Source organism: Pan troglodytes, chromosome 19, assembly GCF_028858775.2.
Source record: "Pan troglodytes isolate AG18354 chromosome 19, NHGRI_mPanTro3-v2.0_pri, whole genome shotgun sequence".
Taxonomy (NCBI): Eukaryota; Metazoa; Chordata; class Mammalia; order Primates; family Hominidae; genus Pan; species Pan troglodytes.
In genome coordinates, this window is record NC_072417.2 from 93,703,044 (window position 1) to 93,721,815 (window position 18,772).

At 48.9% G+C, this 18,772-nt stretch overlaps 1 protein-coding gene across 7 annotated transcripts in view; it reads left to right on the top strand.

Moving 5' to 3' along the window:
• The window catches only part of RNF213 (ring finger protein 213), a 135,631-nt gene that overhangs the window by 45,878 nt on the left and 70,981 nt on the right, over window positions 1-18,772 (top strand). For all 7 annotated transcript variants that reach the window (XR_010153149.1, XR_010153150.1, XR_010153151.1 and 4 more), the window contains 6 exons: window positions 1,343-1,559; window positions 2,220-2,293; window positions 4,114-4,267; window positions 7,963-8,118; window positions 11,429-11,518; window positions 13,431-13,553. Coding sequence is in view for 4 of the 7 variants with exons in the window: in XM_016933090.4 (XP_016788579.3) it covers window positions 1,343-1,559; window positions 2,220-2,293; window positions 4,114-4,267; window positions 7,963-8,118; window positions 11,429-11,518; window positions 13,431-13,553 (814 nt within the window). In the remaining 3 variants the exon portion in view is untranslated. The remainder of the gene's footprint in view (window positions 1-1,342; window positions 1,560-2,219; window positions 2,294-4,113; window positions 4,268-7,962; window positions 8,119-11,428; window positions 11,519-13,430; window positions 13,554-18,772) is intronic.

An 18,772-nucleotide genomic window follows, 5' to 3' on the forward strand; every position in this document is an offset into this window, starting at 1 on the left:
TTGACTTCTCTGGGGACCTCACGTGAGTGGAATCACACAGGATTTGTCCTTTTGTGTCTGATTTATTTCACTGAGCATAATGTTGTCAAGATTCATCCATCTCAATGAATTCTTTTTATGTATTTATTTATTTATTTGCAGAGATGGAATCTTGCTATGTTGCCCAGGTTGGTCTCAAACTGCTGGCCTCAAGCTATCCATCCTCCTGCTTTGGCCTCCCAAGTTGTGGGGATTATAGACATGAGCCACTGCACCCAGCAGTGAACTCTTTTTTTTTTTTTTTTTTTTGAGACAGTTTTGCTCTCATTGCCTATGCTGGAGTACAATGGCACGATCTTGGCTCACCGCAACCTCTGCCTCCCAGGTTCAAGTGATTCTCCTGCCTCAGCCTCCCAAGTAGCTGGGATTACAGGTGTGCGCCACCACGCCCGGCTAATTTAGGATTTTTAGTAGAGACGGGATTTCTCCATGTTGGTCAGGCTGGTCTCGAACTCCCAACCTCAGGTGATCTGCCTGCCTCGGCCTCCCAAAGTGCTGGGATTACAGACGTGAGCCACTGCGCCCAGCCTGATTTTATTACTATTTTTTAATATTACTGCTCCTTGTAGAACAGGGCTACCCCATGGGAGCGTGCCCAGAATGGCCAGCAGTGAGTTCTTATTCCGTATTCTGAATTCTATATTAAGTTAATTCTCCTTTTTTTTTTCCTTTTTTTTTTTTGAGACAGAGTCTCACTCTGTTGCCCAGGCTGGAGTGCAGTGGCATGATCTCGGCTCACTGCAATCTCTGCCGCTGGGGCTCAAGTGATTCTTCTGCCTCAGCCTCCTGAGTAGCTGGGATTACAGGATTACAGGCATGTGCCATCATGCCTGGCTGATTTTTGTATTTTTAGTAGAGAGGCAGTTTCACCGTGTTGGCCAGGCTGGTTGCAAACTTCTAACCTCAACTGATCCACCTGCCTCGGCCTCCCAAAGTGCTGGGATTCAGGCGTGAGCCACCACGCCCGGCCATTAAGTTAATTCTCAATAGGTTGTTCTGTACTTTTCATTTGATTCACTGAATATTTTTGTTTTCCACATAGCCTTTATTTTATTTTTTAAAGTAGAGACAGGGCCTCACTAGGTTCCCCAGGCTGGTTTCAAGCTCCTGGGCTCAAGTGATCCTCCCGAGTCAGCCTCCCAAGTATTGGGATTCAGGTGTGAGCCACCACGCCCGGCCTCAAGTAGTATTTAAATCATTTTTGAATTCGGGACTGTTTCTGTCCCTCCAGCATTGGTTTCCTCCATTTTCCCTCACTGATCTCACTGCGTCTCTTTTCTCCATCCCTATTTCTCTTATGCAGGAGCTCCCTACTTCAGTTTATGAGAGAGAAGCAGCATTTGCTGAGCATAGACGAGCCTCTCTTCCGGTCCTGGTTTAGTCTGCTACCTCTGAGTCACCTGGTTAAGTATATGGAAAACTTCATTGAGCACCTGGGTCGTTTTCCTGCTCATATCCTGGACTGTTTTTCAGGGATTTACTACCGGCTTCCGGGACTTGAGCAAGTCTTGAATATGCAGGTTTGTGTCTGAAGTCGGCTCTGGAGTCCTGGCTTAGCAAAAGCAGACTAGATAACTAAACATGGAAAGCTCAGGATTCTTATTCCTAAAAAACAGACAGTGGGCTGGGTACGGTGGCTCACGCCTGAATCCCAGCACTTTGGGAGGCCGAGGCGGGCAGATCACGAGGTCAGGAGATCCAGACCATCCTGGCTAACACAGTGAAACCCTGTCTCTACTAAAAATACAAAAAAATTAGCTGGGCGTGGTGGTGGGTGCCTGTAGTCCCAGCTACTCAGGAGGCTGAGGCAGGAGAATGGTGTGAACCCAGGAGGCGGAGCTTGCAGTGAGCAGAGATCACGCCACTGCACTCCAGCCTGGGCGACAGAGTGAGACTCCATCTCAAAAAAAAAAAAAAAAAAAAAAAAGAAGGTCTCATGTGATGCACTTCGTAGCTGCCATTCTTCGTTTCACATTTTTTGGTGGAGAAAATGGTATAAGTTTAAATCCTGAGTTTTATCTGTAAAAGAGGTAAGATTAGTATGTGAGCACCTTAAAATTTGTAGGAAGAAAACAATGTATACCATATTGATGTTGGATTTTTTTCAGCTCTGTTTTAGCAATGACAGTGGCATTGTGATTCAATCTTTTGTCCTGTTTTTCTTTTTTTCTCTGCCTTAGGATGTTCAGGATGTTCAGAACGTTCAGAACATTTTAGAAATGCTGTTGCGACTCCTGGACACTTACCGGGACAAGTAAGTGTAAAGCACGATGCAGTCTCTCCCTCACATGCGGCCCCTGGGGGCTTCCTCTGACCCCTATAATTGGCCGTGACCCACATTTGCTGTTGTAACAGCAAGGTCATAAATTAATATGTGGCCCACTTCTCTTCTCAGGTTATTAATGTAGTCGTCTGTTTTTTGTTTTTGTTTTTTTTTTGAGTCAGAGTCTTACTCTGTTGCCCAGGCTGGAGTGCAGTGATGCAATCTTAGCTCACTACAACTTCTATCTCCTGGTTCAAGTGATTCTCCTGTCTCAGCCTCCTGAGTAGATGGGATTACAGGCGCACCCCACCATGCCCAGCTAATTTTTGTGTGTTGGTTTGTTTGTTTGTTTTTTTGAGATGGAGTCTCACTCTTGTTGCCCAAGCTGGAGTGCAATGGCACGATCTTGGCTCACTGCAACCTCTGCTTCCCAGGTTCAAGTGATTCTCCTTCCTCAGCCTCCTGAGTAGCTGGGATTACAGGCGCATGCCACCACGCCTGGCTAATTTTTGTATTTTTAGTAGAGATGGGGTTTCACCATGTTGGCCAGGCTGGTCTCGAACTCCTGACCTCAGGTGATCCACCTGTCTGGGCCTCCCAAAGTGCTGGGATTACAGGCGTGAGCCACCATGCCTGGCCGTCTGTTTTTTTTTTTTTTTAAAGGGAAATAATAGATATCAGCTGCTAAGATTTGGGTTTATCTCCCCCTGATCTTTTTTCCTATACATTTTTCCCTTACTTGTAAATAGTCACGATACTGCATATGCATGGTGGGCGTTCTGCATTTTTTTAATACTTAGTCAGTTTAAGATAAAAATCAAAGGTAGCTTTATATAATTATCCAAAATCGTTTGCTCCTGCAAATGTGTGACCTCTGATACCCTGAGGGGTCAGCAGACAGAATGCAGAACCACTGAAATGTGCCAGTGAGCGACGGGATGCGTATTGTCTGAGCTGTTCTCTGAGTGGCTCGGGCCCTTCCAGTCTTCGTTCACCTCCTTTGTTCACGTCTCTGCTGATGTTGATCCAGCACCTGTGACTTGAGGATCCCCCCACAAGCTCCCTATCTCCCCACCACTGTGTGTCACATTCTCAGCCCAGGGAGTCCTTTCTTACACCGCCTTCCCAGCCCCCTCCATCAACTCTCCTCTTAAGCTCCTCCTAAGTGTCCTCTTAAGTCCCTCCTGAGTCCCCTCCTGAGTCCCTCCCAAGGCTCCTCCTGAGTCCCTCCTAAGCCTCCCTCTGAGTCCCTCCTGAGGCTCCTCCTGAGTCCCTCCTAAGCCTCCTCCTAAGTCTCCTCCTGAGTCCCTCCTAAGGCTCCTCCCGAGTCCCTCCTAAGGCTCCTCCTAAGTCCCTGCTCTGTCCATGTGTCCCTCAGAAAACACACAACCCAGGCTCGGCAGAGCTGGAGCCAATTCCACACGGGCTGCACGCTCTTCTACTATTTCTTTCTCTTCCTCCCTCCTTTCTGTTTCTTTCTGAATATTTTTTCAAATTTATGTCATATTTTAATGTCTAGTAATAAACATCCCTTGCTTTTTTTCACATCCTGGAACGCACTGAGGAGTGTTTGGACTTGCTTTGGTTAGAACAGTTGAGACTACAGAGACAAAACAAGAGGACTTTGCTTCCTTTTTATCTTAGTCACAAGTTCAGGACTGACTGAGATTTTCCAGACGTTAACCTAGATAAGGTCAAACAAATGCCCTGTTGGTAGTTATTTTGAAGGAAGGGGCTAGTCATCAATGGTTACCGTTTTCTGGCTTCTCCTAAATCCTTGCCGGGATTTCTCTTAACTCTTTGCGGGGCAGGATTCCCGAGGAGGCCTTGTCACCATCCTACCTGACTGTGTGTCTGAAACTGCATGAAGCCATCTGCAGCAGCACAAAGCTACTTAAGTTTTACGAGCTGCCAGCCTTATCTGCCGAGATTGTCTGCAGAATGATTAGACTTCTATCTCTGGTGGTAAGTGGAGTCAACACACAAAGTATCACACCCGGGATAGGTGCGGAATTTCAAGCAGCCTCAATTTGGAAAGGAAACAGACTGATTCCAGGGTGCTGGGATGAGATGGAGCGGTGGTTCCAGCAGTGAACATTTCTTATGCACCTGCTTGATGCTGGGTTCTGTTCTAGGTGTGGGGGGTGTCAGTGGGCCAGGGTCTGCCCTTCTGCCACCTTGGGCTCTCATGGGAGGGGAGGCAGGGAGTTAATGTGTGGCCATCAGCTGGCCATGGGGAAACCAGAGAGCTGGCGCAGGGGCTGGGGGTCAGGCAACGCCACGCGGAGAAGATGACTTTTCTTTTTTCTTGATTCTATTGTTTGCAGAGAACTATGGGGACCATTTTCCTCCCAAAAAATACATGTCCAAACATGGTCTTTCCCACCTTCTTTACATTGTAGCTTGAATACAGTAACAAAGGCCATAGCACCGCACATCTGTCCCCCGCTGCATGTCGCGTCCCAGGTCTGACGGCAGGATGACCCGGCTCCTCCGTCCCAAAGAAAGCCACTGTTGTGACTTCTCCCATGGATCGGGTTTTTTTTGTTTTTTGTTTTTTAAGACGGGGTCTCACTCTGTCGCCCAGGCTGGAGTGCAGTGGTGCGATCTCGGCTCACTGCAAGCTCTGCCTCCTGGGTTCACGCCATTCTCCTGTCTCAACCTCCCAAGTAGCTGGGACTACAGACGCCTGCCACCACGTCTGGCTAATTTTTGTATTTTTAGTAGAGATGGGGTTTCACCGTGTTAGCCAGGATGGTCTCGATCTCCTGACCTCATGATCCGCCTGCCTCGGCCTCCAAAGTGCTGGGATTACAGGCTTAAACCACCACGCCCGGCCTCCCATGGATCAGTTTTACCTGTCTTCCAGCTTTGACCTTTCTGCCTCCGACTTTCCCCACTCACCCCCATGTCTCTGAGCTCTGTCTGTGTGGTGCAGAGATCGGCAATTCCTTCTTTCCCGTCTCTGTGCAGCTTTCACCCACTTGAGTTCATGAGTTTCAGTTTGAAAGTGATGTAAGATTTAATGTTTAGACTGATCATTTGTTTGTTTGTTTGAGATGGAGTTTTGCTCTTGTTGCCCAGGCTGGAGTGCAGTGGCGCCATCTCAGCTCACTGCAATCTCCGCCTCCTAGGTTCAAGTGATTCTCCTGCCTCAGCCTCCCAAGTGGCTGGGACTACAGGTGTGCACCACCACACCCAGCTAATTTTTGTATTTTTAGTAGAGACGGGGTTTCACCATGTTGGCCAAGCTGGTCTCAAATGCCTGACCTCACGTGATCCACCTGCCTTGGCCTCCCAAAGTGCTGGGATTGCCGATGTGAGCCACTGCACCCAGCACAATTTTTTTTTTTTTTTTTTTTGAGACAGAGTTTCACTCTTGTTGCCCAGGCTGTAGTGCAATGGCGTGATCTCAGCTCACCACAACCTCCGCCTCCTGGGTTCAAGTGATTCTCCTGCCTCAGCCTCCCGAGTAGCTGGGATTACAGGCATGTGCCACTAAACCCAGCTAATTCTGTATTTTTAGTCGAGATGGGATTTCTACATGTTGGTCAGGCTGGCCTCGAACTCCTGACCTCAGGTGATTCGCCTGCCTCAGCCTCCCAAAGTGCTAGGATTACAGGCATGAGCTACTGCACCCGGCTGATCATTTTTTTAAATCTTACTTCAAGTTAGAACTGTGACGTTAGTGATAGAAAACAATTAAGTGTATGTTTTAACTTTCTTCCTTTCAGTTTTCTTGTGTTAAAGTACCGCAGACACAGTTTAAGAATAAATGTCATTGGTGAGATGATCATGTTCTCCGGAGTGGCTGCTATTTAAACCGCCACAGGCAGCTGCCAACTTCCACATAAACTGTGTTTAAGGAATTTGTCAGTTACTTAGGATTTATTTTCTACAGAAATAACTATCTTAAATGTTGGCTGGGATCTCAGATAAGTTTAATCCATATTATGGACAAAATACTCTCTACCTGTGCCATAAAAGCAAACAAACAAACAAAAAACCTTTGCAATACTAAAATTAAACAAAGCAAAAATACGTGACGCATGTTGAAGAAACTTTTAGGTGGCTGCTGCTGTGAAGGCTCCAGGGTTGACGGACACGTGGAGAACAAGGTGCCCGTGTCAGGCTCCGGAGGTCTGTGCAGCCTCTGAGCGGTCATTCAGTTTGTTGTTATTGGCCATCGCTGCCCAGCCCTGTGCTGCTGGATTGTTCTAGAAGGAGCTGTGCCATTGGGGTGATTGTTCTAGAAGGAGCTGTGCCATTGGGGGGACCTTCAGCAGTGCCTGTTTCGTTTTCTGCCGGCCCCCGCCCCCTGCGTGCTGTGCTCTAGTCACTCCTACGCCCAGCCCCCTCTGCGGGCTCTCTTTCACAGCAGCACCTGCATCCTGGCCCCTCTTACATGCTTTGAAAGCTCCTGCCTGTATCTTCCCGCCCTGGCCCTTCCCAGGTATAGTGATGCTGTGTTCCCCTGCCTGCTGTGGGCTTTTCCTCTCTCCCACTCTCGGGCAGCCCCGCCCAGCAGCAGCCCTGTCCACTTGCCCAGCTGCCTCGAGGCGTGGGCCTCTCGGTGCTTCCAGTGAGCACCTGAGCATATCCAGGTTCTGTGGCTCCTGACACTTGCACGATGTGCGGGGCTGTGCTTAAAAAAAAAGATCACACACTTGGCTGGGTGTAGTAGCTCACACCTGTAATCCCAGCACTTTGGAAGGCCAAAGCAGGCAGATAACCAGAGGTTAGGAGTTCGAGACCAGCCTGGCCAACATGGTGAAACCCTGTCTCTACTAAAAAATACAAAAATTAGCCAGGTATGGTGGCATGCACTTGTAATCCCAGCTACTTGGGAGGTTGAAGCAGGAGAATCACTTGAACCCAGGAGGTGGAGGTTGCAGTGAGCCAAGATCGCGCCATTGTACTCCAGCCTGGGTTACAGAGTGAGACTCTGTCTCAAAAAAAAAGAAAAAAAAAGAGAAAAGAAAAAGACCACACATTAATCCAGGACTGTGGGGCTCCTCCCAGGAGGAGGTGGCCCTGACCCTTGACCTGTACGCTTCCTGGGAAATGTGCTTCTGGGGAGGACAGAGGGAGGAGGAAGGAGAGGGAGGAAGAGGAAGGCAGGGGAGAGAAGGGAGGCATTACAGGAGGCTTTGAGCCCAGGGGAAGAGGGGTTTTCCCTCTGGTCTGGTGGGTCTGGCATGGAGGCAGGGGGAGGGCATGATGGGAGCACAGTGGGAAGGGGACCCAGGTTTACCTCCGGGTCAGGAGCCTGGCTGTCTCCTGTGTCTAAGGAACAGGCCCGGGAGTCTGCAGGGCCCCTCTCTGGGGCGTGCTTTTCCCCCTCAGTCTCCTGGGCACAGCCTGGGGACCTGCTCATTGGCAGGACAGAGGCTGCCTGGGCTTTCAGGGGAGCACACAGATGCCGTTCCCTCCCTCCCTCTTTTCTCCCGTATCTCCCACGTTCAGGGTGAACCCAGAAAACCCTGGGGAATGGAAGTGCTTTGGGAATGTGGGCTTCTGCCAAGGCCTGTGGTCCCTCCATCGTAGCCACTCCTTGAGCAGCCTGTGCCAGCAGGGAGGAGAGGAGGGGGTGCAGCGTCTCGCCGGGAACCTGAGTCCACAGCCGAGGATGACTGACCCTCCCTCTTGTGTGACAACAGGATTCTGCAGGACAGGGAGATGAAACTGGAAATAATTCAGTCCAAACAGTCGTCCAAGGGACCCTTGCTGCTACGAAAAGGTGGCTCCGAGAAGTTTTTACAAAGAACATGCTCACATATTCAGGTGCCTCATTCACATACGTCAAGGAAATTGAGGTAAGCATTTGGCCGAAGGCTTCTGGGTAGGGATGTGACTGATCGTGATTCCTCATGGCCTCAAATCATGGGGTACAGGCTGCTGGCCAGGGGCAGTTGTTGGCCTTCACCTGAGCCTCGGTTCTTCATCTACAAAATGGTGTTGCTCCTGTCTACCTGGCAGGGTGGCTCTGAGGCAGACAGATGCCGGGTGCAAAGTGCTGCTGCACTGCCTCGTGTCCCCTGGCCGGGCACAGTCCCTGTGGTGATGGAGGTGTGGAGGTGATGGTGATGGTTGGTGGTGGTGGTGGTGGTAGAGGTGATGGTGGTGAAGGTGATGGTGATGGTGGACGTAATGGAGGTGATGGTGGTGATGGTGGTCATGGAGGTGGTGGAGGTGATGGTGGTGGTGGAGGGGATGGAGGTGATGGTGGTGGTGGTGGAGGTGATGGTGATTGTGGTGGAGGTGATGGTGATGGTGATGGTTGTGGAGGTGATGGTGGAGGTAATGGAGGTGATGGTGGTGGTGAAGGGGATGGTGGTGATGGAGGTGGTGGTGGTGGAGGTGACAATGGTGATACTGGTGGTGGAGGTGGTGGAGGTACTGGAGGTGATGGTGGTGGTGAAGGTGGTGGTGGAGGTAATGGAGGTGATGGTGGTGATGGAGGTGATGGTGGAGGTACTGGAGGTGATGGTGGTGGTGAAGGTGGTGGTGGAGGTAATGGAGGTGATGGTGGTGATGGAGGTGATGGTGGAGGTACTGGAGGTGATGGTGGTGGTGAAGGTGGTGGTGGAGGTAATGGTGGTGATGGAGGTGATGGTGGAGGTACTGGAGGTGATGGTGGTGGTGAAGGTGATGGTGGAGGTAATGGAGGTGATGGTGGTGGTGGTGGAGGTACTGGAGGTGATGGTGGTGGTGGTGGTGATGGTGGAGGTAATGGAGGTGATGGTGGTGGTGAAGGTGATGGTGGAGGTAATGGAGGTGATGGTGGTGGTGGTGGAGGTACTGGAGGTGATGGTGGTGGTGAAGGTGATGGTGGAGGTACTGGAGGTGATGGTGGTGGTGTAGGTGATGGTGGAGGTAATGGAGGTGATGGTGGTGGTGAAGGTGATGGTGGAGGTAATGGAGGTGATGGTGGTGGTGAAGGTGATGGTGGAGGTACTGGAGGTGATGGTGGTGGTAAAGGTGATGGTGGAGGTACTGGAGGTGATGGTGGTGGTGAAGGTGATGGTGGAGGTAATGGAGGTGATGGTGGAGGTACTGGAGGTGATGGTGGTGGTGAAGGTGATGGTGGAGGTAATGGAGGTGATGGTGGTGGTGAAGGTGATGGTGGAGGTAATGGAGGTGATGGTGGAGGTACTGGAGGTGATGGTGGTGGTGAAGGTGATGGTGGAGGTAATGGAGGTGATGGTGGTGGTGAAGGTGATGGTGGAGGTACTGGAGGTGATGGTGGTGGACGTGGTGGTGGAGGTAATGGAGGTGATGGTGGTGGTGGTGATGGTGGAGGTACTGGAGGTGATGGTGGTGATGGTGGAGGTACTGGAGGTGATGGTCGTGGAGGTGATGGTGGAGGTAATGGAGGTGATGGTGGTGGTGGTGGAGGTACTGGAGGTGATGGTGGAGGTAATGGAGGTGATGGTGGTGGTGATGGTGGAGGTACTGGAGGTGATGGTGGTCGTGGAGGTGATGGTGGAGGTAATGGAGGTGATGGTGGTGGTGGTGGTGGTGGTGGAGGTACTGGAGGTGATGGTGGTGGTGGTGGTGGAGGTGACAGTGGTGATGCTGGTGGTGGAGGTGGTGGAGGTACTGGAGGTGATGGTGGTGGTGGAGGTGGTGGTGGAGGGTGGTGGTGGAGGTGATGGTGGAGGTGATGGAGGTGATGGTGGTGGTGAAGGTGATGGTGGAGGTAATGGAGGTGATGGTGGTGGTGGTGGTGGTGATGGTGGTTGTGGTGGAGGTGGTGGTGGAGGTGATGGTGGTGATGGTGATGGTTGTGGAGCTGGTGGTGGAGGTGATGGTGGAGGTAATGGAGGTGATGGTGGTGGTGAAGGGGATGGTGGTGATGGAGGTGGTGGTGGTGGAGGTGACAGTGGTGATGCTGGTGGTGGAGGTACTGGAGGTCATAGTGGTGGTGGAGGTGATAGTGGTGAAGGTGATGGAGGTGGTGGAGGTTATGGAGATAATGGTGGTGGTGGAGGTGATAGATATTTGAACATGCCTGACCTAAGAAAAGTTCATTTTCATTTTTGGCTGGGCACTATGGCTGATGCCTGTAACCCCAACTCTTTAGGAAGCCTAGGTGGAAGGGTGGCTTGAACCCAGGAGGTCAGGGCTGCAGTGAGCTATGACTGTGCCACTGCACTCCAACCCAGGTGACGGAGCGAGACCCTGTCTCTTAAAATTTTTTTTTACAGTGCATTTTCATGTGTTTCAACCTCCTAGTGTCCCTGCCAAAAATATTTTAATCTGAATCAAATCATGGGGAAATTATGAGACAAATCAGGTCAAAAGACAGTTTACAAAACAGTTGGCCTGAACTTTTCAAAACTGTCAACATGTTAAAAGAAAAAAGAAAAAAATGACCAGGGAACTCTTCTAGAAAAGAGATGTGATAAGTAAATGCAGAAAAGAGACGTGATAAGTAAGTACAGCGTGTGTCCCAGGAGGATCTAGGATCCAGTCAGGACAGGAGCTGGAGCACGAGGGGAACGGGGGTGGAGACCACTTCCTGGGGGCAGAGTGTCCTCCTCTCCACGTTGCACGTCCTGAGCGGGAAACCTGCACTAGAGTTGCACAGGGAAGGGCTAGGGTCTTAGGAGACCCTGCCCAGGTATGTAGTGGCAAGGTGCCATGATGCCTGCAACTTACTTTCCAACGGTTTGGGAGAGAAAATGCTCATTTATGCAGAGTCCGAAGAGGGAGCACAGAGGAGAGAGGAAGAGTGAAAGCAGCTGTGTGAAGCGTGAATAGCACAGGACTGGAGTTGAATGAATGTGGGTGGTGGTGTGCTATTCTTGCGACCTTTTTGAAAGTTCAAAAATTTTCAAAGTATAACATTAGAGATAAGTCCTTTCAGAATAGAAAGCCAGTTGTGCAGTAGGAGGACGAGTAGTGGCCCCTGGTTGGGTCTCTGATTCTAGAAAGCCAGCCTGGGCTGCTGTGACCGGCCACTAGCATGGCTGACTGTTGATGAAGGCTGGGGAGAGCCCTGGTGTTCGCGGAGTCCCGCGCTCTCTGTATTGCCGTAATGCTCTGTCTTTCTCCTTTCATGGGAGTGTGCCGTGGCATTTAGTCGTGAGAGTGGGTGTGACCTGTGTGCGGGTTTTGCAGGTCTGGAGGCGGCTGGTGGAAATCCAATTCCCCGCGGAGCATGGCTGGAAGGAGTCGTTGCTGGGAGACATGGAATGGAGGCTCACAAAGGTACCAAAAGTTCGGGGGCAGTCTTTTCAGGGCGTGAAGGCAAGCTGGAGAACCCCAGACCATTAGCGACAGCCAAGAGATCTCAGCAGTGCCTCTCTGTGGGCAGGGATGGGGTGAATCACAGCTCCGTGTTTCTGTTTCTGATCCAGCCCTTATAGTCTGTCCCTAGAAGAGCGCTTCGGAGTCTTACTGAGAGGACAGAGAAGAACAAGGGCCCAGGATCTCACCATCATGGGGGTGCGGGATTTTTCCTGACCCCTTCGTTGGACTTGCGACAGGGATGCTGTGTTTACTTGGCCCGCCGTGCTCAACCCCTTGTGGGAGGGAGCACGTGAGTGAGTGTGGCATCTGGCCAGCTGCTTTGGGAGCTGGCAGGAGCAAGCTCCGTGCAGGCCCTGCAGCAGTGCCCAGATTGAGGTGCCTGCAACCCCCGAAGCTCTAGAGGGCATGTTACAGTGCTCTCTTAGCTCCGCCGTCTATGGACAGTGGTGTGTTATCAGCTCAGTGGGCCCCTTGCCTTGTTGCCTAGGGTGGCTGCCCTCTGCCAGGGCCAATGTGACAGCCTCTTTTAGGTACCCACACTCGGTGGGTCCCAAGCTCTTGTCCGGCATCCAAGAAGAATGAGGTCACCCGGACACTTGAAGGATGGTAAAGGTGGAGAATTTTATTAAGCAATGGAAATGGCACTCCATGGAGAGGGGAGCTGGAGAGGGGATGGGTCAGGTGGGGAATCTTCCTCTGGTCCAGGTGTCTGGCTGGCTCTTCCCTGAAGTCAGGACGTCTTTCCGAAGTTAAACCGTCTCTCCTTGGAAGTCCAGCCATCCCTCTGAAGTCAAGTCACCTGTTTCCAGTCAAGCTACTTCTCTCTCACTACCAAGTCTGGGGTCTTTATAGGCACAAGATAGGGGGCAGGGTGGGCCCTAGGTAGTTTTGGAAAAAGCAACATTCTATTGGTAAAAAGACATTACTCCGAAAGAACCAGTGGGGAGAGAGTAGGCACACGGGGATAGAGGTTCTCACTTTGGGCCATGGGTTTCAGGCTTTTCAGCTCGAAGGTGGCGTTTTGCCAGGGACCCGCCTCTGTCTGCGTAGGATTTCTCTGCCTCCTGCCTCCATCAATGGGGCCCCAGGCACAGGAGGGGCCAGGCCTGCCCATAGGCAGGAAGTCTAAGTGGCCTGTTGGTGACAGGAACCTCATGACACACAAGTGGAGAACACACAGACATGCCCCTCATGCTGAATTAAGGCCTGAGGCTTGAGGAAAATTAGTTTTTATGTGATATGAGAGTTTTATATGTAACTTTTTTTTTTTTTGAGACGGGGTCTCGCTCTATCGCCCAGGCTGGAGTGCAGTGGCGGGATCTCGGCTCACTGCAAACTCCGCCTCCCGGGTTCACGCCATTCTCCTGCCTCAGCCTCCCGAGTAGCTGGGACTACAGGTGCCCGCCACCACGCCCAGCTATATTTTTGTATTTTTTGTAGAGACGAGGTTTCACCGTGTTCGCCAGGATGGTCTCGATCTCCTGACCTCGTGATCCACCCGCCTCAGCCTCCCAAAGTGCTGGGATTACAGGCGTGAGCCACCGCGCCTGGCCTATATGTAACTTTTAAATGGATCTTTAAAGGGAAAAGTCAGAAACAAGGAAAAATGACCTATTTCTCATAACTTACCTGTTTTTGCAAGCCAGGTGCTTTTTCTGCAGAGGGGAAAAAGAGACTCTTTTAAGTTTTAGCCTTTGGTCTACTGGTGGGGGGCAGAGAGGACATGCTTTGCGTGGGCCAGGAGAAGCTTAAAATTGGGGGAAACGGTAAAACAGTGGGAAAGTAAAAATGATGAAAGAATTTTCATCCCATAGAGCACTGGAGCGCTGCATCCGAAAGCTCTGAAACCACCCCCCTTTGATTTTTGCAGGAGGAACCCCTCTCCCAGATCACTGCCTACTGCAATAGTTGCTGGGACACCAAAGGCTTAGAGGACAGTGTGGCCAAGACCTTCGAGAAATGCATCATTGAAGCCGTGAGCTCAGCCTGCCAGGTGAACAATCTCTCCTCCCGGGAAACGGATTCGGGCTCACAGCTGTGTTCTGCCATGACCCAGCTAAGGGCTATGAAGCACCCGCTGGGTCTCAGCTCCTCCGCTAACTCAGAGATTGGGAAGTGGGCACCCTCCTCCCTCGCCAAGGGCAATGGCGCTGAAATCTAGTTCTCTCCGGATTCCTCGGTGTGCTGCACAGTCCCTGCTGCTCGCACCATCCTGCATGTGTTCCATATGGAATCACAGCCGTGCGCGTGTGGCACAAGTCACACAGGCTTGCAGGCCGTTCCTCAGACGGCCCTGTCATCACTGTGGCTGCTGGTTTGATTGATTGTTAACACTTGCTCAGTAGGTGTGCGGGAAGAGACTCCAAAGGTTGACAGAACATTTATGGAAGCAAAATGTGTGAAATGGAAAATTGTATCAATTTATTTAGCTCTTTTCGGCAAAGGGGAAGAGATTGTGCCCCCCTGTCTCCCAGGAACAGTCTCGCAGGCAATGCCACACGAGGAAGCTCCCTGCTGGCCACGGCTGCCCTGCTCACATTTCCTAATTGGACACTTAACCCCTGCACAAGCACAGCCTTGCGGCCACAGGGGAAGTCCAGAAACATTGAGGTCATTGAATTCCGGGGACCAAGGGGTTCTAATTTTTTAAGTGACTGATACCTTTGATAAGGTTTTCCTTTCCCTTTTTCGTTAACTCTTTGTTGAGATATTGTTCGTATGCCATACGGTACATCCGTCAAAAGTTCCAGTTCAGCAGGTTTTGGGGTAGTCACAGATATGTACAGTCATCACCACAGTTAATGACAGAGCATTTTCATCACTTCAAAGAGAAACCCGGCCCCTTTAGCCATCCTCCTCCTCCCCTCTAGTCACCCACTCCCCTCTGCAGGCATAAACAATTGCTGAACATAAACAACTGCTTCTGTGGCTTTCTCTGTTCTGACTGTCATATGAATGGAATCATATCATATGTGGCCTTTTGGGTATGGCTTATTTCACTGAGCATAATGTTTTTTTGTTGTTGGTGGTGGTGGTTGTTTGTTGTTTTTGAGACAGAGTTTCACTCTTTTTGCCCAGGCTGGAGTGCAATGGTGCGATCCTGGCTCACCGCAACCGCTGCCTCCCGGGTTCAAGTGATTCTCCTGCCTCAGCCTCCCAAGTGCTGGAATTACAGCTACTTTTTGTTTAAAGAGTCTTTTAATTGTTTAAAGAACAATGTGCCACCACACTCGGTTCCTTTTGTATTTTTAGAAGAGACAGGGTTTCTCCATGTTGGTCAGGCTGGTCTCGAACTCCCGACCTCAGATGATCCACCCACCTTGGCCTCCCAAAGTGCCGAGATTACAGGTGTGAGCCACCGCGCCCGGCCGAGCATAATGTTTTAAAAGACCGCTCAGGCTGGACACGGTTGCTCACGCCTGTAATCACGGCACTTTGGGAGCCCAGGAGTTCAAGACAAGCCTGGGTAACAGAGTAAGACCCTGTCTCTTTAAAAACTAAAAAATAAACAAAAAAAATTAGCCAGGCATGGCCGGGCACACCTGTGGTCCCAGCTACTTGGGAGGCTGAGGTGGGAGGCTCCCTTGGGCCCAGAAGGTCAAGGCAGCAGTGAGCCATGATCACACCACTGCGCTTCAACCTGGGGGACAGAGCAAGACCCTGTCTCAAAAAGCAATAACAACAAAAGTCCATCCATATTGTAGCATGTGTCAGTTTACGTTAAGTATTCCTTACCCAAAATGCTTGAGACCAGAAGTGTTTTGGATTTCAGATGTTTTCAAATTTTTGAATATTTGCATTTACATAATGAGATGTCTTCCAGATGGGACCCAGAGTCTAACCACAAAATTCACTTGTTTCATATACATCTTATACACATAGCCTGAAGGTAATTTTATACAATATTTTTAACAATTTTGTGCATGAGACAAAGTTTGTGTTAAGTATTTGTATGTTGAATTTTTCACTTGTGGCATCATTATACTCAAAAAGTTTGGATTTTGTAGTATTTTGGATTTTGGGATTAGGAATTTCATTTTTTTCCATGGCCAAATATTCCCCGTTTATCCATGTGTCCATTGATGGCCATCTGTGTTGCTTCTTCGGCTATTATAAATCTGCTGATACAAACATTAGTGTACATATTTATGTGTGGGTGTATGTCTTCATTTCTCCTGGGTGTATACCTCGATGTAGAATTGCTGAATCATATGGTAACTCCATGTTTAATTGTTTAAAGAACTGTCGGGCCGAGTCCCACAGCAGCTGAACCATTTTCAATCCCTCCAGCAGCATAGGAGGCTTCCAGGTTCTCCACATCCTCACTAACATGTGTTATCTAACTTTTTGATTCTAGCCATCCTGGTGGGTATGAAGTGGTATCTCCTTGTGGTTTTCGTTTGTTTTTTGAGATGGAGTCTTGCCCTGTCACCCAGGCTGGAGTGCAGTGGCGTGATCTTGGCTCACTGCGACACCTCCACCTCCTGGGTTCAAGCAATTCTCCTGCCTCAGTCTCTCGAGTAGCTGGGACTACAGGCATGTGCCACCATGCCCAGCTAATTTTTGTATTTTTGGTAGAGACGGGGTTTTGCCGTGTGGGCCATGATGGTCTCCATCTCTTGACCTCATGATCCACATGCCTCGGCCTCCCAAAGTGCTGGGATTACAGGCGTGAGCCACTGTGCCCGGCCTCATTGTGGTTTTTAACTGCATTTCTCTGATAACTAATGATATCAAGCATCTTTTCATATGCTTATTGGATTTGTCTGTATCTTCTTTGGAGAAATGTTTATTGAGATATTTTGCCCCTCATCCCCCCCCCCTTTTTTTTTTTTTTTTTTTTTTTTGAGAAAAGGTCTCGCTTTGTCACCCAGGCTGGAATACAATGGCACGATCGCAGCTCACTACAGCCTCAACCTCCTGGGCTGAAGTGGTCCTCCCACTTTAGCCTCCCGAGTAGCAGGGACTACAGGCATGTGCCACCATGTTCAGCTAATTAAAAAAAAAATTTCTGTGGGCCGGGCATGGTGGCTCATGCCTGTAGACCATCCTGGCTAACACGGTGACACCCTGTCTCTACTAAAAATACAAAAAATTAGCTAGGCATGGTGGCATGCGCCTGTAGTCCCAGCTGCTTGGGAGGCTGAGGCCAGAGAATCACTTGAACCCATGAGGTGGAGGTTGCAGTGAGCTGAGATTGTGCCACTGCACTCGGCCTGGGCGACAGAGCGAGACTCTGTCTCAAAAAAAAAAATTTTTTTTTCATAGAGACAGGGTCTTGAGATGTTGCCCAGGCTGGTCTTGAACTCCTGGACTCACATGAACCTCCCTCCTTGGCCTTCCAAAGTGTTGGGATTGAAGGCATGAGCCACCGCACCTGGCCTCTTTTGCTCATTTTTAAATTGGGTTGTCTTTTTATTATAGAGTTGGGAGTCTTTATTCTATATACGAGTCACTTGTCAGATATATGATTGCAAGTATTTTCTCCCATTCTATGTGTTGTTTTTTCACATTCTTATTGGTTTCTTTTGAAGCACAGAAGTCTTTAATTTTGAAGAAGTTAGCATATCTGTTTTTTCTTTTGTTGCTTGTACTTTTGGTGTCAAAGAATCCTTTGCCAAATCCTAGGTGATGAAGATTTACTCCTATGTTTATTTATCTCTAAATGTTTTATAGTTTTAGCTCTTACATGTAGGCCTTTGATCCATTTTGAGTTCCTTTTTATATATGGTGTATATGGTGTGAGGTAAGGGTTCTGTTTCATTCTCTTGCATGTGGACATCCAGTTGTCCCAGCATTTGTTGAAAGGACTCTACATTCCCCGTTGAGTGATGTTGGCACTCTTGTCAAAAATCTGTTGACGATACATATATGGATTTATTTCTAGATTTTCAATTCTATGTGGTGATCTACTTGCCTATCCTTGTGTCAGTACCACACTGTTTGGACTACCATTGCTTTCTAGTAAGTTTTGAAATTGGGATGTGTGAGTCCTCCTACTTTGTTCTTATTTTTCAAGATTGTTTTGGCTATTTTGGGTCCCTTGCAATTTCATAAGAATTTTAGAATCCGTATGTCAGTTTCCACTGACAAGGAAGTCAGCTGGGATTCTGGTAGGGCTGGTATTCAATGTATAGATCAGTTTGGAGAGCATTGCCATCTTAACAAGGTTAAGTTGGATTTCTTTCATTCAATTAGATTTTTTTTTTTTCCCTGTTAGACAGAGTCTCGCCCTGTTGCCCAAGCCGGAGTGCCCAAGTAGCTGGGACTACAGGTGTCCACCACCATGCCTGGCTAATGTTTGTATTTTTAGTAGTTTCACCATATTGGTCAGGGTGGTCTCGAACTCCTGACCTCAGATGATCAACCCGCCTTGGCCTCCCAGAGTCCTGGGATTACAGGCATGAGCCACCATTCCTGGCCAATTTCTTTTAACAATGTTTTGTATTTTTCATAGTTTAAATTTTGCACTTCTTTTGTTAAATTTCTAAGTACTTTTTTTTTGGGGGGGGGGTGCTATTGTAATTGGAATTGTTTTCTGAATTCTGTTTCCAGATTGTTCCTTGCTGGTGTCTAGACACACAGTGCTCCATGCGTCTTGTATCCTGCAACATTGCTGAGCTCATTTGGTAGCTCAAATTGTGTGTGCGTGTGTGTGTGTGTGCATGAGAGAGAGAATTAAATTTTCTGTACATAAGATCATATCATCTGTGAATAGAGTTTCACTTCTTCCAATCTGGATGCCTTTTATTTCTTTCTCTTGCATAACTGCCCTGGCTAGAACCTCCAGTACAATGTTGAATGAAAGTGTTGAAAGTGGACATCTTCGTCTTGTTCTGATCTTAAGAGAAGGTTTCAGTCTTTTGCCACCAGGTGTGATGTCAGCGTGAGCTTTTCATAGATGCCCTTTATCAGTTTGTGGAAGTTCCTTTTTGTTCCTCATTTGTTGAATGCTTTTTTTTCTTTAATCATAGAAGAGAGTTGGATTTTGTCAAATGCTTTTCCCGTATCTACTGAAATGATCATGTGATATTTTCCTAATGTTATTAACTGATATTTGATGTTAAATCAACCTTTCATCCCTGAGATAAATTACACTGGATCGTGGTGTATAGTTCCTTTAACATATGGCTGGATAAGGTTTTCTTTTATCCTTTTAAATGTCAGAAAGTATCTATTATAAATTAACCTTGTGGTTTTTACTAATTACTG